The sequence below is a fragment of the Callionymus lyra genome, chromosome 8 (genome assembly GCF_982586985.1).
Source record: "Callionymus lyra chromosome 8, fCalLyr1.hap1.1, whole genome shotgun sequence".
Taxonomy (NCBI): Eukaryota; Metazoa; Chordata; class Actinopteri; order Syngnathiformes; family Callionymidae; genus Callionymus; species Callionymus lyra.
The window spans coordinates 14,953,452-14,977,191 of NC_141825.1; the positions used below are offsets into that span (position 1 = coordinate 14,953,452).

The 23,740-nt window shown below is 37.7% G+C and overlaps 1 protein-coding gene across 1 annotated transcript; it reads right to left on the minus strand.

Moving 5' to 3' along the window:
* Positions 1–1,098: 1,098 nt before the first annotated feature.
* Positions 1,099–23,221, minus strand: hgfb (hepatocyte growth factor b). The gene is made up of 18 exons (XM_087797691.1): positions 23,082–23,221; positions 22,569–22,728; positions 22,324–22,436; positions 21,839–21,953; positions 19,674–19,816; positions 16,259–16,379; positions 14,921–15,039; positions 12,147–12,312; positions 11,946–12,079; positions 10,954–11,047; positions 8,078–8,196; positions 7,235–7,264; positions 6,778–6,877; positions 5,225–5,299; positions 4,961–5,110; positions 4,768–4,874; positions 3,530–3,672; positions 1,099–2,312 (listed from the first exon to the last, which is right to left on the minus strand). Exons 1-18 carry the CDS (start codon positions 23,134–23,136, stop codon positions 2,133–2,135), a joined length of 2,124 nt encoding a protein of 707 aa, XP_087653817.1. The 5' UTR covers positions 23,137–23,221; the 3' UTR covers positions 1,099–2,132.
* Between the last annotated feature and the right edge of the window lie 519 nt (positions 23,222–23,740).

A 23,740-nucleotide genomic window follows, 5' to 3' on the forward strand; every position in this document is an offset into this window, starting at 1 on the left:
TGTGGAGGTATAAATTAGCAGCACGTCGTGGAAATAATCTGCTGCTCTGCTGCCATCCACTGGAGAAAAAGCGTAACTGCTCGCTTGTGTCACCTGTAATCCTTCTTTTTTGGTTTCACAATTTTGAAGTTTGGTAAGATATGAAGTCACGTAAGCTTGGTAATTGAATGTTGATGTTTTTTATTATGTAATGTATATATGATAATTTATCCGCCATTATTATTATGATTATACTTTTTTACTTATTATTATTATCATTAAAAGGGAAGATAAGGTAATGTTTTCAAACTACAAAAATCCTAATGCTTTCTTCCCTTTATTTATTCATATTTATTTAGAATCAATTCAGAATATAGATGTAAATTTAGTATCTAAATGAATCTCAAAAAGAAGTGTTAAGGTGTGTTAAATAAAAAGAACTGCCGCTTACACTGTAGCGAAGTTAAATGAAAAATATAAAAAACAACTGAAAATTCTTGACATAATAGATCACTAGTGTTAACCATTTATGTAATGGAGTGTCGGGGTTAAACTTGATGATGTGTTCATAAATTTAAACAATCATTTTAAATTGAAAACTTGCCTGTTTTGGATCTTGGCTCCTGCAAGAGTTTGAATGACGGTGCTCTAGATGAGACAGTAGTATTGGTTGTATGTAAAACTGTAGGACAGGCATAAATCTTGTATAATAATATACAATTTTTGTATCAAAAAATGTAATAAAATCTTTTCTCTTCCAGAAATGATTAAAAAAAATGTCCAGGTTAATCTTTAGAGTGACGAAAAAAACTATGTTTAAATGTGTAATATTTTAAGTCCCAACACTTATGTGAAGAACACAAGCACAACCTTTAAGGCGACCAAGTAACATGCATACGCCCCTTAAATTATTCATAAATGGATAGATATATAAATCTGAGTAAGAGAGGTCCCGAGAGTGGAATAGAAGACATTTTAACAGAGAAAAAAGAAGTGGAAGAAACGTCACTCATCTTTAATCGACTCATGATGAAACCGTCGCCATGGAAACCGTGTCCTTCTTCTTCTTAAGTGTCTAAGCTCGTCAAAAACAACATTTCTTCAACTATTTTGTTTACAATTATTTTATTGGATATTTGAAATGCAGAGTTAATAAACAAAAAACAAACAAACAATAGAGACAAACACTGTACAACTGTTGAGTATAGCAGCTTTCATCTTCTTTTTCAAAGACTCACTCGTAGACAGACGTAATATATTTCCAATGAAAAGACATCTCAATCATTTTAAATGGTTAAAGATGTGTGTTAAGGCCTTCCCCGGGGCCCCTCAGTCATCAGCGTGAAGCATCCATTTTCAATGCCGCAGTTATATCGACCATCTTTTTCATGATAAAGTTAAGAGTGACGGACGGTGCGACGCTTACAGAGATGAGAAGTGGAGGTCAGCCAAAGTGTGTGTGTGAGCGTTGAAGGGGGGGGGAAACACACTTTTGGATTCTCCTGCTCTTGTTTTTGTTAGATGGTAGATTTATATTTATATATGTATATATATATATATAAATCTGTACATGCTAACAAGCGACACAACTTTACAAAGAGGACACTTACACTCACAGCAGATGATGCTGCAGCTGAATATGTTCCGCACAACATTCACTCTTTTAAAGATCTATAAGACCCAACTCAATTTAGAGTGTCACACTCATTAATATACTATTTACAGAACGAGCCGCTCTTCGAAAAGGCCCTCGACGCTTTTAGAAGTGGCCCACTTACACACTCCGGGGAGGGCGCTGCTTCACCTTTGCGCTTTGGCGTTCACAACATTCAAGTAACGTCAGGAATTAGGATTACAACACGTGCACACATGATCGGATCCAGGCTAACGTAGTTTCGAAAAGTCCAACTCAAAAGCTGTTTTTTGGTCGGAGCTCCTGTAACTCCAAGCCGTCCTTCATTAATACTATCGCTTGTTTTGGAAATAGTATCTGCGAAATATCTGTTCTAATTAAACACGATTTGGCGTCCATTAAGAGATTATGATTTAATCAGTGTTTCTGCTGATCCTCGGGCTTCGACAGGAGGATCCTCGGCGCCCGGCGCCTCCAGATAAGAGCCTCCTGGTCGGATTCAGTCTTTGATGATAAGTCACTAAATGACCTCTGGGTTTGGGTAATATTTGAAGACCTTGTGGATCCATTGTGTGTAGAAGGGCACGTTGATGAAGATGCCCGGCTGGTTGGCCCGAGCGCAGCCTCGGCCGTGGACGCTTATTCCCACGATGACCTTACTGTGGCCGTCCTGACAGATGAGAGGGCCGCCGTAATCCCTCTGTGGAGAGAGAGAAAGAAGCACGGTTTTTATTAGAGGAATAGACAATAATAGGTTCATTTTCTGCTTTAAGCTGCTTTATTTGAACAAAGTAATGAAAGGAAATAGATCACACGCAGGCTAATATTTCCACGGTGGTTTTTATTCTTTGAATTTAGTATATCCTCTGAGTGAAAGTGTAAATGATTTAATATAAATTATATTATTATTATTGGATTTTTTTATTCACACAGTTTTACACACAGTTGGTATGATTATTGAATTTATTTATTAATTTAAATTATTAAGAAAATAATATATATCATCATCAAGGTTCTATGCATCCATCCATCCATCCATCTTCCTATTCACCCTCATGAACATCTATCTATCCATACATCCATCCATGCACTCATCCACCCATTTAACCATCCATCCACCCATATAGCTATCCATCTATCCATCAATCCATTAATATATCCATCCATCCATCCATATACGTATCTATCCATCAATCCATTAATATATCCATCCATCCATCCATATATCTATCCATCAATCCATTAATATATCCATCCATCCATCCATCCATCCATCTACCCATATATCCATCCATCCATCCATCCATTAATCTTTATTTCCATGCACCCATCCATCAATATATCCATCTATCCATCCACCCATTCACCCATCGACCTATTCATTTATCTATCTGTCCATGCACCCATCCATCCGTGTATCCATCAATCGATAAATCCATCCATCCACCCATATATCCATCCTCCTATTTATCCATAATCCATCCATCCATACATCTATCTGTATAATTGATATTAACGTATTGTAATATTTAATTATGAACTATGTTCTTGATGTTATAGGTTTATGTATTAGTGGAATAAATAATACAAATGTTCATACACTTTTATATACAATGGTACAGTAATGATGGGCTGATGAAGCTTTATGAACCTTATTTTAAAGAACTCAGTAGGGGGCGCCGTCAGTTTGAGAAACATTTGGGCTTTAACAGAACAGCTAATCTACTGGTTATAGAGCAGAAGCGCCATCCTGTGCAATCTGAAATAAGGATACTTCATGAAGCTTTATCAAACTATAACTACTCAACATATACTGGATGACTGGATGGATAAGATATGAGTATAGATATTTCAAGGTTCGACCTTGGGTGGCTTATTCAGTGTCAATATTTGTGTGAAATCAAATCATGAATATACCTCACACACGCCTTCATTCCTGCGACCTCCAGCACATATTTTACGGTTGGTGATGCGAAGGTTTCCTCTGTGCATCTCAATACATCTGTTGTTGCTGACGATCGGTAGATCCACCGCCTTCAGGACGTCCTCATAGCCAGTGCCTGCAGCACAGAAGCAGCTTTTTAGACACAGGAAGCTTTCATATGAGCAGAGGATTTAGAAAAGACAAATTCCAGATCAAAATAAGTAAAGGGAATTTTGCAATTTTTAACTAGAAGTTAAACTATATTATAACAAAAATGGTTTAGGAAATCAAACATGACCCTGACTATATATTGAATTGCAATGTTAAAAATCATCAATAATGTTAATGTCCATTATTACAATATCAAATGTGGCTTTTTAAGAATTTTCACTGACCATTTTAAGTTTCCATTGCGCAAAACTGTTTTATTATTACAAGTAGCTCTTTTGGTTTTTCACATCTTTTGCGACAAACTTTTGTCATTCGACAAGCAACAACAACAATAAAATAAATCCCTTTCTATTATTATTTATTATATCATTTGTATGTTTTAAAACATAGTTACAGACCATTTATATCTGTGTATGTGCTCCTAAAATATATGTTTTTACACATATTCATGAAGACCCAATTCTACATGATGTTTTTTAACATCGTGTTTCACATTTTAAAACATTTTTTAAATACATATATGAACACATGTGTACATTTTTACGTATGTGTTTCACATTGTCACATCTTTATGTAATTTAAAAAATGAAAAAAAGGACATTTAAATATAATAAACCTTCGGTTCAACAAATTCATGCATATGAAGGTATATTTGTGATATTCCTAAATCAAAACGTTTTTATAATAAACCACTTCAGTCAGACACAATGCTTTTCTGAACATCCTTTTTATGTTGGAATTATTGACATTTTAGCGGGAAAAATGTCTTTTACTTAAGGTTCTATAAATCAAGAAAACGTACCTACCAAAAGAGCCCAGTTAGATAACCAGATGTATATACTTTTTTAGGTATATATATCTATATTTATAAAGATATGTATATACTTTATATATTTATTTTTTTGTTGAGCATTAGCCTGCAGGATTAAAGGTATGCATTTTAGGAGCTTGTAGCTCACGTCATATTAGCAACTACCCCAGAAGCTGCTCTACCGCAGAAGTAAAAGTGAGTCAGTTATCACAGTCAAGTGTATGAGGACATGATTTACGAGGACAGTACCTTTGGTCTCCCCCCAGCCGTACATTTTACACATCATTCCATCTGCTATGGAGCATCCGGCCACCGGCAGCTGTATCGTATGGACGTTGTCAGCGGGAAGTGCAGGCCTGGATATATTCAAGGAACACATGAGGCTCAGACAACATCCACACATGCACAGATATGTTTCCATGAATCATAAATACATACTTACTTGGACAGCCTTATGAGGGCTAAACTGGAGCCTTCGGGGCCACATATTATGTGAGCTATACTGACTTCCTGTCTCTTCGACCGGTCAGAAGCGCCGTCTCTCATATCAGAGACTCCGAGCCACACTCGATACTCGCTGAGGTCGGGAACGCTGGGGCAGGAATATTTAACATTTTATTGCCTTGAAGGCTACAGCAGCAACATGCAAATATAGTTTATCTTGTACAGTTTAACATCGGAAACAAAGGAGCAAGTTGAACGCTACCATGACGAGAAGCACTGTCGGTCCGTGAGAACCCACTCCTCGCGTATGAGCGAACCTCCACACCAGTGCATGGATCTGAGAGAAGATGGATCAAAGTGAGCAGACAACGAAACAACTGGACAACTAGCTGAGTCCATGCTGAAGATCTTAATAAATAGGAACTAGGGAATGAGTTTCGAACGGGCATACCTCCCCCAAGAAGCTTAGTTATCAAGGTTTACAAGCGGATGAGAGATCTTAAATTTGCTGTTTCAAATGTTCTGAAAACCTATTCACTTGGTGAAAATCTGAATCTAAATTTCCTTAAAAAAAAATCAAAAGATATGGAAGAATATAAGTTATAATAACAGAAAAATAAACATAGAGTTTTGAATCGTTGGCTCTGATCTTCTTATTCAATGAAACCTGGCATCATTTACAGACTTAGACCGCCATCTAGTGGCCATTCAAAATGAAGACACTGTATCATGATACATCATCATTTATTTTACGAGGCCTTATGAACACATCACTAAAAGAACAAATTAAAACAAGGTAATTTTGACACCACAATCACATGAAAGTTGACTTATTTCAGTGATTCATTAGTTTTCTTTATTGTATAAAAAATATATATATTTTATTTTTCTTGTTCTGAATGAAGCAGCAGCAGTTAGGAGCCATACAAGTCACTGAGACTTTTTTAAACTCTATAAACAACCCCAAAATGGAATCATCTTTCTCTTATCTCTTCATAATTTATATTTAAAAAAGAATTAAATCTCATTAAAATACATACTCAACTTTTGTGTTATTTTTTGTAATCTGATAAGAATAAAAGCTCATTGGCAGAGGTAAACACCCAGACGGTCAATGTCCATTTTTTTATCGTTCATAATAGCGAGTGGTGGCACCATGAACATGACACTTTCTAAGTATACTATTTGACTATAGGAAGAATTTTTAGTTTCCTGCCTTTTTTATTTTGTGAGGTCGCTTCCTGTTCTGCACTTCCCTCACTTGTTTCTTTTTACTTTGTCCACTTAGTGTCACTGTTGATTTGACCATGTCCAGCACTTCCTGAGCGGACAATCGGTCCATTATTCTTACACTTCGTATTAACTTCGACACTGACATTGTGCTGTAAATTCTATTGTTGTAAACTGCACCATTTTTGTGAAACTCTTTTATCTCCTCCTCTTGACACACCCATGAGGTCATGAGTTCAGATCCCATTTAGATAATAATGGAGCAGTGTGTAGGATATCTTCCAATTGAAGGTTTATTATATTCCATCTCGATTTTAAAAGATTTGTCGCTCACTTCTTTTCCCTTCTAAGCATTACTGCTGGTTCAAAAGTATGGAAAACAGGAAATAAATCATCGTGTAAATGACTGTGCTTACAAATTCTTTTGAAAGATAAGAGTTTTAAGCACTCTGGAATGCAGCAGAGCTGACTTTACTGGAGGCGCGAGTTTTGAATCTCCAAAGTACTTTCATGTATAGCAGCAGTTTATATAGTCATGAGAAAATTAGCTCCTTGGCAGAGGTATCAATAATTCTATTAATTTACCCTTTCTGTATGCTGACCATCCAGCTGCCGTCCGATATGTTGACCGGACCTCCTCCCACAATCCTGGGGCTCTTGTGGATGAAACACCCCAAGCTCTCGCCTGGATGAAGAAAAAAAAAGACACTTCATTAGCACAATCCACGTAGTTAACAATGGAAATCAGATGTAAACGTATGAAGCTCCGACATAGGTTTAACAAAAGACGCACTTATGCTGCTTAACGATGGTTGTACATGAAACACTTACACTAATGAGCACATTCATTATTTAGACCAGCATATGGCTGAAGAACAACTCTATAGGCTTCTCCTTTGAATGGATTATTTATGCAAAAAAAAAAGAAAAGAAAAGACGGAAATAGCAGAGGAGTCATCAAGATATGAGAAGTCGACGCGGTTTGCCGTGTTGTCAAACACAAATCAGGCGACGGAACACTGACGAACGAGCTGACACTCACCCAGCGGAACGAGGTTCTGTGGAGCATCACCTGCAGAAACAAACAAAGGATCAGAGTCTTGTCAGTAATAACTGATACAAGATAAGAGGAGACCCCCCCCTCGCCCCCACGAACCCCCTCACACAGCAGACGAGACATGACAAGTGGAGAGCTCCTGGTGCTTATCTTTCTGGCCTTCACCCAAAACCTTTTTTAAACTAGTTAAATAACTCTTTCCACCAAGTTCCCCTTTGACCTTCTCGGCTTGACCTCTAGAGGGCAGTGTGGGTCACAATTCACACCTAATCCATCAACATGTTGATGAGTGTTGATTCTAGTCAGTTGACAGAAGATGGATCTATTTACAAGTACTTAAAATGTAGTTTACACTTTTAAATAAACAGTGACATTACTTATTAATCCACTTGGTAGTTCCTGACACCAATACAATGGTATAATAAGTTATTAGATAGATTTTCAACTACTCATTAAAATTTCATAAAAATATTTAAAAATAGTTTCCGGTTTATCAAATGTCACTGTTCATCTAACTACTTAAATAATGACATATTTTTCTTCCTTTTTTAATTCTGGCTCAGGAGACCAATATTTACTATTTAAACTTATTTTACTTTCTTTCTTTTTTCTTCTAGAAGTGTCTGTTCTAGTGAGCAAATCTTTAGTCATTAACTATGTTTTAATCGAAGGGTCTGTTTTACGGAGTCATTGGCAATTGAATTAGATCAAGGAAGGTAAAGAGTAGAGTGCAGGGATGGTGGACTGTACGCTTACTAATGCATTACATATCATTACAGATCTACTGAGTTGTATCTGCCATAAATGATGGTACAGTTGTGCACTCGCATGGTTTGATGTTGCAGTAGTCCCACGGTAAGGCAGAGTTGTTGGTGTAACACCACGGGCCGTGCTTGTCTTTGTCAGGGTTTCTGCAGTAGTTCTCCGACAACACGCCCTTCTCAGCACTGTGGGATGACAAAAAGGTTGAAAGTTGATCAAGAAATATATAGATGAAATACATGTATGAATATTTTGCAAAAAAAAAGGAAACAAGATGAGTTTATTAAGTTGTTATATGATGAAATATAGGAAAAAATAAACACCATTTGGCAAAGTTACTCAAAAAACACATTAACCGATTTTGATGAAGTTTTGTTGATAACAAATGATAACATTTTGGTGAAGTCTCCAAGTATTAAGGGGGGTTGGGAAGGTCAGAACCAGAAACTGTCCGGGCTCAGTTCCGGTCTGTGGAGCATTAGTTATTGAAAGTTATATCATATATAATAGATATTTCTTTGCCTTCTTTTAGTTGTTAGGTTAGGTTAGGTAGAACTTTAACGATCCCTCAGGAGGTCTCCTTCAGGAAACAGTTTATTGTGGATACTGTCTTTGATTTACTTCTATTTCTATTGAAATTCAAACTTTATTCCTCAAAAGCATTCCACTGTTGCAATGAATTATGGGACTTCAACAGGTCTTTTTATAACGGACACTTTGTAACGTTGTTTCAATGAAAGAAAATGTTTTCTAAAGAGAAAGATAAGTTAGTAGAGTTACCAAACTGCGTGAGAATCCAAATAAATGAGTTTTCTGCATTGTTTTCAATGCATGTTGCAACAATTTAAATGGGATGTTGTTGCGGGTTCTTTCACCCACTGTCTCATGGGAAGGGTTGTGTCACGCGAGTCTATATATTTCATGGAAGGGCATTTGGAGCTTTCCCTTTTTCATCACACTGTTCAATAATAATGAGGCATACCTCGTCTCTGCATTCCTCGTCCTGCCAACATTTCTGTATCACCATTAAACTTTACTAAAAGTTTAAGTTGTTGCTAAATGCTTAACGCTCTTTGCTGAGTAAATGTGCAGCAGATAGATGGAATAGACGTCTCCAGACATGATCAAGGATCCAAACCGGTCTACACTCCCTGGGGACAAGATAAGGTGCAGCTTTCCTAATTTAAAATGCATTTATTTCAGAGTAACTTTCTCCACTGATAAGGCAGATTATTATTTAGGATTCTATTACCAATATAATTTCCTTAGTATTTATTCTTTCTTCTTTTTTTTGACCCTCTAAATAATTAATAAATGAATGGTTTATTATTTGTTTAATATACCAGTACAATTATTTAATATTTTGTTTTGGTTTTTGGTCTGTCGATATTTTTTCCCCTTTTCTTTACTTTTTTTTTCTTTTTTCTTTTAGCTTGAGGGCCCCTTAAAACAGTCACAGTGGCTCCTGAAGAGTCAGAAACATGAAGAAGTAGAAATGAATCAGTTGTCAAAAACCACAAAGAGATCGCCCCTTCAATCAACAACAGCCGTGGGAAATATCAGAAAAACATCAGAAAGCTATGATTGACGGGTTGCCGTTGGGGTCGCAATCGGTAAATATCTGTCATTTAACACAAAGAGATAAGATCTTGCTGTTCCATGGCAAAGCTGTTCTTCGTGTAAAGCAAGTATTGAAAAATATTGCATCCAACTAAAGATACAGATGTTAAGACATGGGTCACTGAAATTGTTAAATTCTTTAAAACAGCCTCGAGTTCAAAACCAAATTCTGGAAAATATGAATTTGAAGATAACGCATGTCCTTTTTTTTAGACATTTTTGTTTCTTCTTGATACACGATACAACTCACCCTGGTTAGCTGGGAGAGTCTGTAGCAAATAGAAGTCGTTTTTATATAACTACATGTTCAAAACATTGTTTGGTTGATTTTTTTATACAACATTGTTTGAAGAAACCTGTATTTATTTGGCAGGTTTTATGTTGTTTGCTGGGTTGGAAAGTGGCAGACAGAATAGAAAGCTGATGTCTACTCTCCACTGTTTTTAATCACTTTGTTTACACAACAGCACAAACATATTTTTCACCAGTTTTGATTATTCATTGTTTTCTGTTGTGAAAAACTGCTTTTTGGAAGGAAAAAAAAAGAGGCATAGAATGCATCAAAACATCACACAAATGTGGTCTATAATAAGGTAGCGACCTCTCCTCAGTGTCCCCTGCCTCTCACCCCGAGCAGCTGGGAGAGTCTCCAGCTCCCCTTAATATTAAAATGCAAAAGGGTAGTAACGTGACTCGTTATTTAATGATTTCTAATAGACACGCTACTAACTGTGTCGTTGTTGTGTAATTTCCCTTTAATCTTTGCTCTTTATAGTTGCACTTTGTTCATTTAATTTGATATTTGTTCTTTATTTTATGAAACATGCTGTACCTTCCATTGTCTGCTTTTTACTGGAAACCTAATTTCCTGAAGGAGATCTCCAAAGGAATACATTAATTAATCTAATCTAATCTAATTTTGGAAAAATCTTTAGTAGGAAGTAAAACGTTCAACATTTTCCATATAGCCTGCTAAATAGTTAAAACCAAACACTAAAATACATTATTTTATTGCACTTTAAAGGTATTCAGATTATTAGAAGATTAGTGAGAAAAGTTAAAAAGTCAAGAGGAAACATTACTTTGCATTAAAAGCAAAAGTTAGCCTTGAGTATCTCAGAATTGTGAACAGATAGATGGAGCAGTAGCTGTTTTCTTTATGATGTTATTCTATATTTTGTAACAGTTAGCAGTACAGTAGCTGCCACTTAATATAAATGGTGCAACTTAAGCTGATTTATACCCATTTGGTCGACCATGGATTGTTTTAGTTTATAGTGTGACTAAGGCATGTTAAGATTATACTTAAATTACGAACTCACCTGTTGCTGTGTCCTCTCCAGGGAGCACATGGAAGGTTGAACCTGGTTTTGGATTGCTCCCCCAGATAGTTCTCCCCAAAGCCTTGGTAACAATCTGTATTGAAGACGAATGAACATTAACACAAAATAATAAAAGGACAGTTAAACCTTGAGTTGAATAAGTTCATAAAAATTCATTATTGATAGATATTGAGTGGGACAGTCCAACAACAGAAAGTAAATTACGAATTCTCTAAACAGGGAAAAATCCTTTTTTTTTTGGTCTGTTCTAGCTAAAATCTCACCAAAAAAAGTCCGGCCTGCTGAAAGTCAGGCCAAGGGATCATTTGCAAGATCAAGTACCACAGCCTCAAGCAGACTTCAGTGTCTTGTGAGATTCCACAAAGCTAAACTACCAAACTACAAAACAAATTCCTGAATAAATTCTTTCTCATGAGAAACGTTGTAACAGCTGAGTGAAAAAAAAAAAAGAAAATCACAAAATATTCGAAAGCATTCATCCACTTTCTTTCATAACTCTTACAGCGTCTAACAGTCAAGACCAGCCCTTAAATGATGTTAATTGTAACTGGCAGGTACATTTAGCACTCACGATGTTGGCGAAAAAATGCTTCTGAAAAAGTTACTTTAAAAAATGTCAGCATTGATTTAATCATTTTTGACAAGAATTCCTTGAAACGTGTAAATGCATGCTTGAGGTATCACGAAATAACAAAAACATTTATTAACCTATCGTTAGTTTCAATTCTTGGTTCGTCGCTGGAATACCTCAAACACATTTGTTTTTGGGCCGACGGGTCACCTTGACCCACATATAATACAAGGGTTAAAGCGAAGATGGCCGCCTTCTTTGGCTACACATTATTTGTATATCCCTAGAGATAAACTGCAAATTAAATATCAAGTTAATAAAAATCGTATAACACAACGGTTAAGACAGAATCAATATGTTTTCGAAAGGTATATTCCAAGTGTATGGTTGGAAAGCTCACCGGAGACGGGCTTGTTCTGGGAGCCACACTGAGGGATGTTGGTACACAACATGGTACGGATTCTCGGGTCCGTCGTGAAGCACCATGGGAATTCCTGTCCATCTGGATTTCGACAGTAATTGTCTCTCAGGTCTCTGTCGAGTGTCAACAATGTTTATCCACAGTGTCCATGTGTAAACTAACCAGGAGTGTGTGACTCACTTGCAGGGGTAGGCCTCAGGCGTGAAGGTGTGGTTGTGGGGATACTGTGAGTCCCAGCGTTGGCACGTTAGCCCGGCCGGGGTCACATCTATCGTCCCCCTGTAGCCTTCCCCTCTACCCTGGTAGCACTCCGTTGTTTCCACCAACGTTTTTTTGCGAGGCGACTCTGTGAAGCAGACGTGGTCGTCATAAATCAAAATAAATTCCCCAAAACAGGATAATTAGCGACGACAATTAAGTTCGAGTACATTTTGTTTAAGTTGGCTATCTGAGTCAAAAATCGACTTCCTCTCCACCTCAGTCTTTGACCTCATTTATACAACCAACATTTGAACAGTTGAGTGGGTTCACGTTGCAGAGTAATTGCAGGAATAAATTAACACCCTAGCAAAATTTCCCTGAAACAGTTATACTGGAGGGTTTTTTTGGGGGGAGCAGATGTTAAACAAGTTACCTCGGTTCTGCGCTGAAGGTAAACATCTGTGTCGTATCAAGACTAGCTTTTTGTTTACGTTGTTTTATAGGAGAAGGCGAACCCCCTTTAAATGGCAGGTTGTTATCAGATGTCAAGAAGGGTCACCAGGATGCAACAAGACTCTCTTTGAAGCTTTTCAAGACACCAGAATTCCAAAAAGTAGTTTTCTCTATGCTACTGTTATTTCCTACCTGATAATTACACGTAAGTCAAATACTTGTCGTCACTTAAAATCCCCTTTTCGCTTTACGACTACAAGGGTTGTAGAAAGGTCAAACCCCTTTAGAAAGGTCAAACCAGGGTCTTTAATAACATGTGCGACGACCAGCTTGTGCGGATTACAGACGCTCTGGAGCACTTTAACCATAAAACCCTTGTGGATAAATCAAACGAGAAGACCCGAAATACTTTAATCTCACCTCGTTACATTGATGGCAGCTCAAGATTATCTTAACAACCACACAGGTGCAGCCGCTAAGATAAATCTTGCATACCTGCTAACAACATTGTCAAATAAGGAGGTCAAACTACAGGTATTATTATAAATACATGTGTTTATTGCAAGGCTAAATTAAGCTTTAAAATAGTTGTTTATGCACATGTATCAATTTTACTGTGATGTATAAGGATATCAGTGTTTATGTTAAGATAAGGGACATAGATTACAAGTATTAACAATTATACACAAACTTCCAATAACAATTTAACTAATGTTGAAGGAAAGGAATTAGCTGAGTAAGTGTTTAATGGATTGGGACAAATACAGAGATATTTATGAGCCTCTAAGAATAAATAGTAATATTGAAATCGGACTAAGGACCATTTGGTAAAAAAAACATTGAGTTTGGCCGGCGACTTCCAAGGATTTTGTCCAGTTGTGTGATTGAGTGTAACACCTCTGATGTGCATCAAACAACAGGTAGTGGGATATGCACTATTATTTATAGCAATATTATTCTTTTATATATTCACTTTAATGAAATATTCTTAGGATCAGGTTCTAAAAAGTGGCAAACAACCTTTAATACCTTATTAAGATATTTCAAACCATCACAAATAAGGCATTTGAAGAAAAATAAATTGAATATGAGAGAAAATGAAATGGAAAAAATACTTTTACATGGTCACTTCTCAAGGTTTACATACATACAGGCAACGGGAAGTGGAAATAAACAGCTCCTTACTTTTTCTTATATGTGTTACTCGCTGAAATACCTTTTGTTGTCATTGACATTGGACCTCCTCTTCAACTTTTTGCGCCCCCCCCGAAAACGATGAATTTAGCCACAACTAGGATTATCTTACTTCGTATATAATACATATGGTTGTAATTCCCTGAACAGGTCACTTTTATAAGGGTCTTCTGCCCCCCCTTGTGTCTTATTTCCTTTGACCTGATCCAGTTGACCTCCCTCCTAAAACCTTAACTGGGAGGTCAGAAGTCTACGTGGTGTTTTCAAGCTATTTTGTCGTGCAGTCTTTAGACATCTGTATCAGGTGGAAAAACATATGATTTTATATATTAATATGGTATTCTAAGCATATGTTTTTTAGCATTCAGATGAGCGTAGTGTTATAGTTGCAAATTCCTTTTTGTTTCCTTTTGTTAAGTACCTCAAAATGGCAGCACACAAAGAGCTGAGTCGGCTAATTACCCTTGGGGTTTTTACTTTCTCCTCATTGCTCTTGTTTTTCAAGCCTAAATCAGTCATAAATTAGCTAAAAAAAACCTCCCATTTCATTACAGTGAGAGGGTGAGTGTGGAGGGTTTCAGAAGGAGAAGAGGAAAGCGGCAACTATGAATCACTCGCTCCTCGTGGAGGAGTGCCACCTAGTAAACACGCTGCCAAGAATCCTGATGCTTTTAACAGGCAAACAGAACCAAGAGAAGCCAATAACAACATTCAGACTCCCTCGAGTTCATGTTCTTACGAATCCTTGTGTCTCACCCTGACTCATCACGTCGATTAAACAGCATCTGCTGGCGTGTAACACGATGCTTCAGACACTCGGTGAGTTTGAGGTGTGTGTTCCGACCATATGTAACAAGAGAGTGATATGAAGCAGTTCTTCGACCACATGTAGCAACTGGCACAGGACAATAAACAGTGGGCCAGTGGCACAGGGGGCGGTGGGGGATAAACATTTGAGGAGACATAACAGAGAAGGAGTCAGAATCGAAAAGAATGACACAGATTCTGCTGAAGATAAGTTCAGCTTCATGGATCTGGACGCACCGGCAAGACATTTAGAATTCCCCAGCCCGGCAAAAACAATAATAAATCCAGGAGGTACTCACCGCACGCTTTGATGTCGCAGTACTCCCAGGGCGTGTTTGGATCTGTGGTGAAACACCACGGTCGGTGCCGTCCATCCGGGTTCCTGCAGTAGTTGTCATCCAGACCCTTGTCAGGATATCTGCACAAGTGAGTGAGGAAAACATACTTAGGTGTCTTTTGTAGCTGTGTTCAATCCCTTTCATGTTGCATGATCCCCTGGTTAACTGGGAAAAGCTGGTTGCCTCACTGAAAAGATGCCCAAAAAGATTTGACATATTGATATACTTTTTTTTTTAATTGTGAAATTTTCTCCTTGGCAGAGGTATACACTTTAAAGTGGTTACTAGCTGACAATGATGAGGGCGAGCTTTAAGTTAATAAAATAAAATAAATCCTAAACAGGCTCATAATATAAATGTGTCCAAAACATAATCATACTAGAAGTCCTTTATTTTCAATCTCACCTTGTCCTTTACATCAGTTCGCAGTATAATTCACAGTATGTAGTTTTATAAATCCGTTCATTTTGAATCAAAAAACATTGCATTAATCATAATTGAATTATCAGAGATTTTTCAACTATTACAACTGTAATAAAACATTTTGTTAAACAGTATACAATTTCCAATTTGAATTGAAAAAAATGTATAACCGTAATAACACATTTTTATCGTTATAAAGCAACATACTATTTTAATTAAAACTATTTACAACTGTAATAAAACCTGTGGAACTGTTATTAAAACAATTTTCAAATGCAATAAAACAACTTTCCGCTGTAATCTGTTCAAATCAGATGAGATTTTAGTGATTCAAAAGTAGCAGAAAGAAGAATTGCTCTTCTTTTTTAAATCTTTTTCTATTTTGTCTATTAATTATCCATATAACAGAAGCTTCACTGAAGGATCCTCATATTTATCTTCATCCAAAGAAGTCGCTGTTGTTGCATTAAAGCCATGTGAGCTCCATCTGTGGATCTACTCTTCACTCGCGGGACAGGGAAAAGATAATGGGTCGCATCAATACAGGTGTTCTTTACTGAGTCATTGTAACTCCCGGGTCCCCTCAGGGCCCTCCAGCCTGCAGGACTTGTAACATTAGCGCTATGAGTGTTCCGGGACCTCCTTCAACACAAACAAGGGGATGATTAAGAATGTGTTAACGAGTCTCAACAAATCCAGACCACCTGCCACTGGAACACTCTTGGCGCAGAGACTAGCGGCCAAAAAATCGACAGCACTCGCGTGAGAGAGAAGAGCTTTGAAGTGGGCTGGTCCATCAGGATCTGTTGTCCCGGATCCCAAACTCTAATCACTTGTTCTTTAAATTAAAAAGATCAAGTATATTTGGTAGTTTACCTGTTGCTGTGGTACAGGTGTTTGTGAGGTTCGCTCAGGTCCCATCGCTGGCACTCTCTCCCGCTCTCGGTGTGGTCCATCGGACCTCTGTAGTCTTCACCGTTACAGTCCATACACTCCACTGACGACACACAGAGACGACATCTTAGTTCCTACCTGACAACAACATGACCTCCTATATCTTCAAGACCAGCCTTTTTTACGACATTCTAATTATGTAAGAGACAACACAGTATTACAATGATAACTATATAAGTATATACTGTATGTATGTAAAATATTTTCCCACCTCATTTTTCATTAAGCAGATTAATTGATCTTAACCACAGAGTGAGGTGTGAGATGCATTTCATTCAAGAAATCAATTTAAACAGTTAATGTTTTGTCTGTAAAAATGTCCTAAATTTAAAATAATAAATTATATATTTTTAATTTAATTTAAAATACAAATAATTTAGATTTCCATCTATAAAAAGATGCTAAGTTTAGCACTTCGCTAAACTAGCAAGTTAATATGTCTTCACTTATAAAATAGTTAAAAAAATGTATATATATATATTTTTTAATTGTATGTCAGGGGGCACCTCCTGACATACAATGGTCAGTTTAACCTTAATTTAATTAAGGTTAAACTGACCACGATATGGCTTGGTATCGATCGGACATTTTCAACACCACTTCTGATAGCAAAACCTTCATTTCGATACCAGGTCCTGAACGACACTTTTTTCAATAGCAATTTTATAAGATAAATTCTAGCAAAGAAAGTGGGATCAGGCATAGTACAAATCTTGCGTGTCATTTTTGAGCTTGTACATTTCTTACAACAAAAAAAAACTGAAAATAAATCAGATCTAATCAGGCATTGGCACCTTTAAGTGTTGTCATTTACAGACATGAATGATGATTTTTTTTTAAGTAGAAATTCACAGCAATTCTAGGAAATAAATGTAATAAATCATGGCTGTGTCAATATTTATCATAGAATAAAAGAAGCTTCTGTCGAAAAAAAATAGAAAAATCAACCATTAAACAACCTTCTTTTTCTCTCAGGCATAAGCAGCGTGCTTAAAATAATGTATCTATCATATCCATCTACATACCTCAATAACATAAGCTATACACGTCAGAACTTGAGAATTAATATATTAATTATACAGGTGATCTCCCCACATCGGTTTCTACAATTCTCCTGGTGGATCTGTCACTCAAGTTTTATTGGATAAATGAAGAATTCCATTCTCGTCTGATGGACGATGATGATGATATATATTAAAAAAAGCGTATAGATATGGTGATTATTACATGGTGAAATATAATAATTTAAATATTTTGATCTACATTTAACCTGCAAATATCATATTTGTTAATTTTTGTGTTGCTATTAAACTTCCTGCCAAAAGATGAAGCAGTCATTACGTCCTCAGCAGCTAAAAGAACAATGAAATCTAACGATATCCTAGCGATGACTGAGAATGAGAGGATACAGTCAACTCCAGCAACTTTAAAAACCCAGTTTTGTTTATATAACATTGCATATTTTGGATTTTAGAAAAAATTAAATCAATTTCAACTTTGTCGTGAGTCATGCGGTCTGTACATTGGTTGAAGTGAAGTACTCAAATATATAGTATCCTTGCCCCAGTATCGTGATATGTATCGTATCGCCAGATACGCCTGCTGAAGCTGACTTTCAGATTATACAACTTCCATTACATCTTCACACTCATTGTGGTGTTTTTATCGTGGTGAGTTTATGTAAGCATGCGGCAAGTGTCGCAACCAAGATCAAGGGTTCTTTGATGCAGTAACATCTTGCCTGGTGACTTGAACTCATAGTCCACTGTAAACAAAAGCAACTCAACGCAGATGTTTACGAGTCCACCGCCATCATGACTGAGCGCATTTCACACCAATAAAAAGCCTGTGAACTTAAGCACGCGATGTTCGTGATGCGGCGTGTTTGTGTGTTTTCCATTAATTTCCGCACAAAGCCTTCCAGTAATTTTGTGCACTAGCGTAATTTAAGGGTCTGAACGAATGGGGATTGTCTCAGTTGCACTTCAATAGTGTCCCACATGTGTGCCGAGGGTGAGACTTGAGCCTTTTCAGGGGAACGACGACGAGAGCTGAGAGGGATTCCGAGGTCACCAGAAACACCGGCGACATCGAGAATTTAATAGAAATGTTTGTTTTTTTAGTAAAACCGAAATAAGAAAAAAAAATTAAGCAGAGTTGAAATAGATGGAACAGAATCAGTGTATACCAGGAGAAGGTCCAATTACATTGACTTGACCTAGAAGTTAACACAAAACAGTGTTTAACAGGGTTAGCAGTGGTGGTCATGAACCCAACCCGTTCGCATTGAGCGGCTTTCCTGTTATGCAGTAATACTGGGTCGCCTATCATCTGGAAACCTTCCAAAACTCCAGAAATACTTCTACAATGAAGGAGCTTGTGTACACTTTTATTTTGAGAGTAGGGCAATCAAAATAGACCTGTTTATCATAAACACTTTCCAAACAAAAAAGTCCTAAACATTTCTTAAATAATATAATGGAAGGCGTATAAACAAAATAAAACAAAAACTATATATTTGTATTTGCAGTTTTACTCAACGTTTCACAAAATGATTGTACTACTTGATTGTACTACTTCCAATACTTCTATCATGCAGATTATATTGTACTGTCCATCCGCAACACTGCTGGAAATCCTTGTTGAGCACAAAATAAAAAGTTTACCAATATATCAACAAGGATTTCCCAGATTGTCATCTAGTGTCGGTTTCCATTTTCTCGTCCCTTTCTCCAGATTAAGGTCAAATGGTTGAACCATAAATCGACCGAAAGGCCACTCAATCACTGTCTGGTATTCCGCTGCTACAGCTTGCAGAGATAATGATCGACCTGATCTGCCTTCTGTGGAATGACTCTCTCACCTTCAGATGTTTTTTCTCCTGCCCTTAAGATACTTGTTTTCTTCACCTTCACTAGTGTTGACCTCTTGGCAAGACGTGGTCTGATTCTGGTTACATGGAACAGAAACAGCTTTCTTCCATGTTTCCGTGATTGACTTTGTTCACCCCGTAATCGACGCACAAAGTTAAGATGGATCATCTTGAATTCACATAAGCGTGCACGGCTCCATTCAAGTTGGAATGAGGAGAGACAGGATGAAGTGGAGCGCACACCTGGAAACGACTACAGCTGGTCCCAGCAAATGAGAAAAACCTGTGCAACCACACATTTAAAGCAGCTTAAAGGTTCCATTCTAGACGCCGTGATTGCCTTATCTGCTGCGCCTCATTTCAGACATTCAAGCCAAAAATTGAGGAGGCAATTTGCCAAAATCGCACACGTGCCTCTACCTGTGACTCATGTTGTGTGTCTGTGTGTCTGTGTGTGGTGCCCACCTTGTGAACACTGTGGAATGCCACAGTCCTGGTGTCTCAGACTCGGATCGTTGGTGAAACACCAGGGTCCGGCGGTGGAGTTGTCCGGGTTGCGGCAGTAATTCTCCCTCAGGTCCTTCCTCCGGTATCTCTTGTGCATGAATCTGTCAGAAGCAGCGACTGCGTTACTCAAACAACATCTGCTTCGCATCGCAAAACAAACTCTTAAATCGATGACAAATACACAAATGAATTATTGGCAAACACTGACAGATGTGGATGACTAATCACAAGTCTGTCATGAGTCCATTACAAGCACTGATTACCAGTTACAGAAGCTTTGTTTGTCCCGTTGACTTCAAGTAAACATGTTGACAAATGGCCTACATATGACCGACACGTGGCGCTGACGCCGCTGACGGTTTGATCATCGGCCTAAACTGTGGTCAGGCGGTGACGGATATGGAATGTGTTAACAGTGAGACTTTTTCAGTTGTTTCCCATCAGGGACGTGATTTTCTTCACAGCCATTATTTCCACATTGTTGGTCATTTACCTCAGCAAAGATAAATCAACATCTACAATACTCCGTGCTGGGAAATGTATGTTTTTCTACTTTCTATCCACACCTTTACTCTTCCTGTCTTTATTTAAAAGGTACATGATCGTCTACCTCTTTTTCTTTTGCACGGTTCCTCCATTTCTACTGTTGTTCCCACTTAATTTTATCTCCACATGTCTGCCTAACTTTAAACTGTCTGGTTTCCCTAACTTGGTTACAAATATATCTATTTAAAGCTTTTGTTCTCTGCCATACTCTTCTTCTTCAGATCTTTAGATCATTAGAACCGTCAATTGGGGAAGATGGTTGTCCAAATCTGTGTAAAGGTCATTTAATGTTTTATGTTTGAGGATATATATATATATATATATATATATATATATATATATATTTTACAAACGAGGATCCGACCCAAGGACCATTTACAGCCCTTGAAGATTTCATTCAGCCTTCCGTGAATGTTCTAAACTCTACTATTTAAACATTGAATTGAAATATACCTTCTTTTTTTTCAAATACTGAATATTAAGAAACAACTTTCAAGATGTCACAGCTTCTTTTTTATCAAATCACAACAAAGCAGAAGTTTAAAAAATGTTGTTGGTTAAAGATATAGGTACTTGATGTATTGAACTACTGAATAACTTTGGTATGATGTCACTTCATCAAATGCTAGCGACCTATCCTCCTTTCGTCGTTGGTAAAAATCACTTCTACTAAACCTTGAGCCACTTGGATGGTTCTATCATTTTGTCATTGGTGTTCAGACCAAATCAAGCTCAACTCAATGAACTTCGTTCTTGAGTTCACACAAGCCTACGGTGGAATAAAACAAATTATGAGTAACATAAGACTTCTTAGACAAGTTTCTTTTTACATCTTTCTTCATACCTGAGCTACCTTCGGGAGCCCTTGAATGATAACCTATTGTGCACCACTGCCCTGAACCGTTCCCTACCAACCTATAAAGCAATGGTTTCCCTGATGTTCTTGCACCACATACAGACAAAAAGGATGACAAATGCATCTCACTATGATGTCATCATCACTGCAGAAGTGGGCCTATCTAGGGTTTGTTTTTTGGCTTATTTTCTCTAATTTGTAGGCTTGTTTTTGAGCAAAATAGACATATATCACAGAAATACATCTTTATTTTCGGTAAAAAAAAATACAACAGAAACAATAGAAATTATGTTTTTTTCCATCTCTATGTACAAGAATAGGGCCAAATAACGGTGGATAGTTACCACTGTTATAAAGTATCCCTTTTCCTTCTGTTGCCTCTCTTCAAAAATCACAGCTGATCCCTGACATCTCCACTTGTTCCGCCCTGCCTGCAATCTCTTCTTCACCTCCCTTGGTCTTTGGTACTCGGTATGATTGTTACCTTTCAAGGATGCTAGTGATAATCAGGCTTAATGATGACGACGCAACAATTTAAGTATTTTAAGTGGAGTAGGTGAACCTTTACTCTACTCCTGAAAAGGTTATTGTCTCCCACTTATCGTTATTTATCACTCAAACTTACATCTCCGGTGAAAGCACATAATTTTGGCTCTCACTTGTCAACCTAAATACTTTGAAGCGACGTGAGTTTTGACTCGAGTTTGTTGTGAAGTCTTACTTGTGTTCATGAGGAATGGGGTTGGCCCAGGCCTGACACATGATCCCGCTCACCGTCACCGACCTCCGACCTCTGTAGCCCTGTCCGGTGCCGACGATGCACTCCCTGACGAAGTCTGGAGCGGAGACAATTGGGAATTAGAGGAGCGATTAGCCAACAGATTGTCGGCGTCTGATGAGAAAAACAGCAGACGTCTCGTCGTGATGCCGAGATTAACAAGAACAACACAAGCGGAATCTTGTTTTCATCACGTTCTGGTCAACTTCCCAGATCCAGCCAGAACGACGACACACTTGTGGTCGAGGAGGAGGGATCGTGCGAGAAAGGACTGTTTGTGATAACACAACTGAGGGAAGATTAGCTGCGACACCATAAACATCTGTCCTTGCCCTTCCTCGCTTTTCCCCCCTGAGGTTTCCCCAATTTTATAAATTCAAAAGCTTCATAGGAGGTGATAGGAAGAAAAAAAGATGGAGATCAAGCACCTTTCTTTTGATAGAGTTGGAAGTTCAAATCCCTTTGGCTCTCCACATTTGGCGAATTCTTGTCATAAGAAAGCCACTGGCATTTCCTGTGTTCATTATCATAGAGGAACGCTCTGCCAGGGAAAATGAGGAAGAAGTGGAACAAATAAACACATTAGTGGAGAGCTCGCCTGCTCGACAAGAAATGCAAGAAGTGACTGACAACAGGTTTTGTTAACACAAAAAAACTCAATCCAATCACATACCTGCATAGAAATTGAAGCCTTTTGTTGCGGCTGCAAGACTTTGCACACCTTGACAAACTAATCTTTCTGCTTTTGGTTGAGAGGGAAGAGTCTGGAGACGTGAGGACCAGTCGAACTGCATCGGTCATCTGGTAGTCCTGCAGGGCATTCCTCTTGCCCCCTGACACAGTTCACGTTATTGATGTGAGACAATCTAAGCAACAGGTAAACTTGCAGATTTTCAGTTGAGAGAAAAAAAAAAAATTAAATATAGAAGAAGGAATTCATCTATGACTTGTTTAAGCACCCTTAGCAAAGATGTGGCTTTAAAGCTTTAAGTGACATGAGAAATAAAGTGTAACATTTGAGTAAAATGAATGTCAATTTGCAGCGAGTGAATATACAAGTATGTTTAATTGAAACAGACAAAAAAAACGTGTTAATGTCTTTTCAAAATAGTTGCACTTCATGACAAACAAGAGAAGCACGTCAGTCATTGCAGACATTGTGTAAAGGAGTTTGGTGCAAACTCACCAGAACATGACACGAAGAAGAAGAAGATTCCCAAAATGAGCGTGTAAATCCACATCGCGGCGTCACAGACAGACAGATTCAAGAGCGTAAAAGGGTGCGCAGATGGAGTGTTGCCGGGAGATGTTGCCTTCAACACTGAGCCGAGGATGCCTTCTGTCTCTAAGTACTTCCTCTGAGCGCTCTCTCTCTCTCTCTTTCTCTCTCTCTCTCTCTCTTTCTCTCTCCCTCTCTCTCTCTCTCTCTACCTCTATCACCCTCCCACCCTCCCTCTCTCTCTCTCCCACTTCTCATGGATCTGGACTGTTTTCTGGAAAATTGAAAAGTTAAAAATATATATATTCTGTCAACTTGTTCCCCTTTATTCAATCAAATTATAAAGATGAGTATCAGCGCCGCAAAGTCTTAGACCATGATTTTAAATATTTAATATATGTCAATATTGAAGCAAAAAGAAAGAAATTTGATATTTTCGAGATATTTTCGTTTGAATTGGAAATAAAATGTTATAGGTGTGTGATCTTATTATTATATAAAAGTCAATCATATTTGAAGTGGTTTTCTGGATTTAAACCTGGATTAAGGGAAGGTTTTTAAGGTTTTTGTCATCCACTTGCATGGCCTGGCATGACACAGAACACTTAATATGATTGAAAAAAATA

Excerpts from the sequence above, each read along its gene's own strand:
- hgfb (XM_087797691.1), bottom strand. The coding sequence starts at position 23,136 with ATGTGGATTTACACGCTCATTTTGGGAATCTTCTTCTTCTTCGTGTCA. Across the intron at positions 8,197-10,953 it reads TGGAGAGGACACAGCAACAG|TGCTGAGAAGGGCGTGTTGT; the intron begins GTGAGTTCGTAA and ends GTCATCCCACAG. Across the intron at positions 2,313-3,529 it reads GGAATGAAGGCGTGTGTGAG|AGGGATTACGGCGGCCCTCT; the intron begins GTATATTCATGA and ends CTCTCTCCACAG.